This window comes from Elephantulus edwardii, unplaced genomic scaffold (assembly GCF_000299155.1).
Source record: "Elephantulus edwardii isolate Elephantulus edwardi_28Jun2011 unplaced genomic scaffold, EleEdw1.0 scaffold00059, whole genome shotgun sequence".
NCBI lineage: Eukaryota > Metazoa > Chordata > Mammalia > Macroscelidea > Macroscelididae > Elephantulus > Elephantulus edwardii.
In genome coordinates, this window is record NW_006399809.1 from 11,875,348 (window position 1) to 11,875,947 (window position 600).

Sequence of the window (600 nt, forward strand, 5' to 3'; positions counted from 1 at the left end):
TGCAGGTACCAAGTATATTGATTGTGAATCCAAGTTAAGATGAAGTCGTTGACATTTTCCATCTTTTCTCCACCTATTATGATGTTACTGTTTCTCCAGTGATGAGAATTTTTGCTTTATTGATGTTGATACAATATTGAAGGCTGCAGTGTACGTCCACACTTTTAGCAAACAAGGTTGTATAATTTACGTAATGAAAGTTATTGATGAGTGTTCCTCCAAACATGATGACATATTCTTCATAGTGTCCAGCTTCTCAAATAATTTGCTCAGCATATATATTGCAAAGTTTTGGTGAAAGGATACAAAATTGACTCATGTCTTTCTTAACTTTAAACCATGTGATCAAGAGGCAATGGTGGTTGGCTGAGCGGACGGCCGCCATCTTGTTCTTCTCGTGATTCCTGAGCTGAGCGAAAGAGGAAGCAGGGAGCGGGCGGCTGGGGGGACCCGCCGCGGGAAGGCGATGGCCAATATCGACAAACTCAACATTGACAGCACCATCCAACGGCTGCTGGAAGTGAGAGGGTCCAAGCCTGATAAGAACGTCCAGCTCCAGGAGAATGAAATCCGAGGCCTGTGCTTGAAGTCCCGCGAGAT

At 44.2% G+C, this 600-nt stretch overlaps 1 protein-coding gene across 1 annotated transcript in view; it reads left to right on the plus strand.

The window, feature by feature from the left end:
* Window positions 1-466: 466 nt before the first annotated feature.
* The window catches only part of LOC102875525 (serine/threonine-protein phosphatase PP1-gamma catalytic subunit-like), a 1,917-nt gene continuing 1,783 nt past the window's right edge, over window positions 467-600 (plus strand). The window contains exon 1 of the mRNA XM_006887629.1: window positions 467-575. Within this exon, the coding sequence (XP_006887691.1) occupies window positions 467-575 (109 nt within the window). The remainder of the gene's footprint in view (window positions 576-600) is intronic.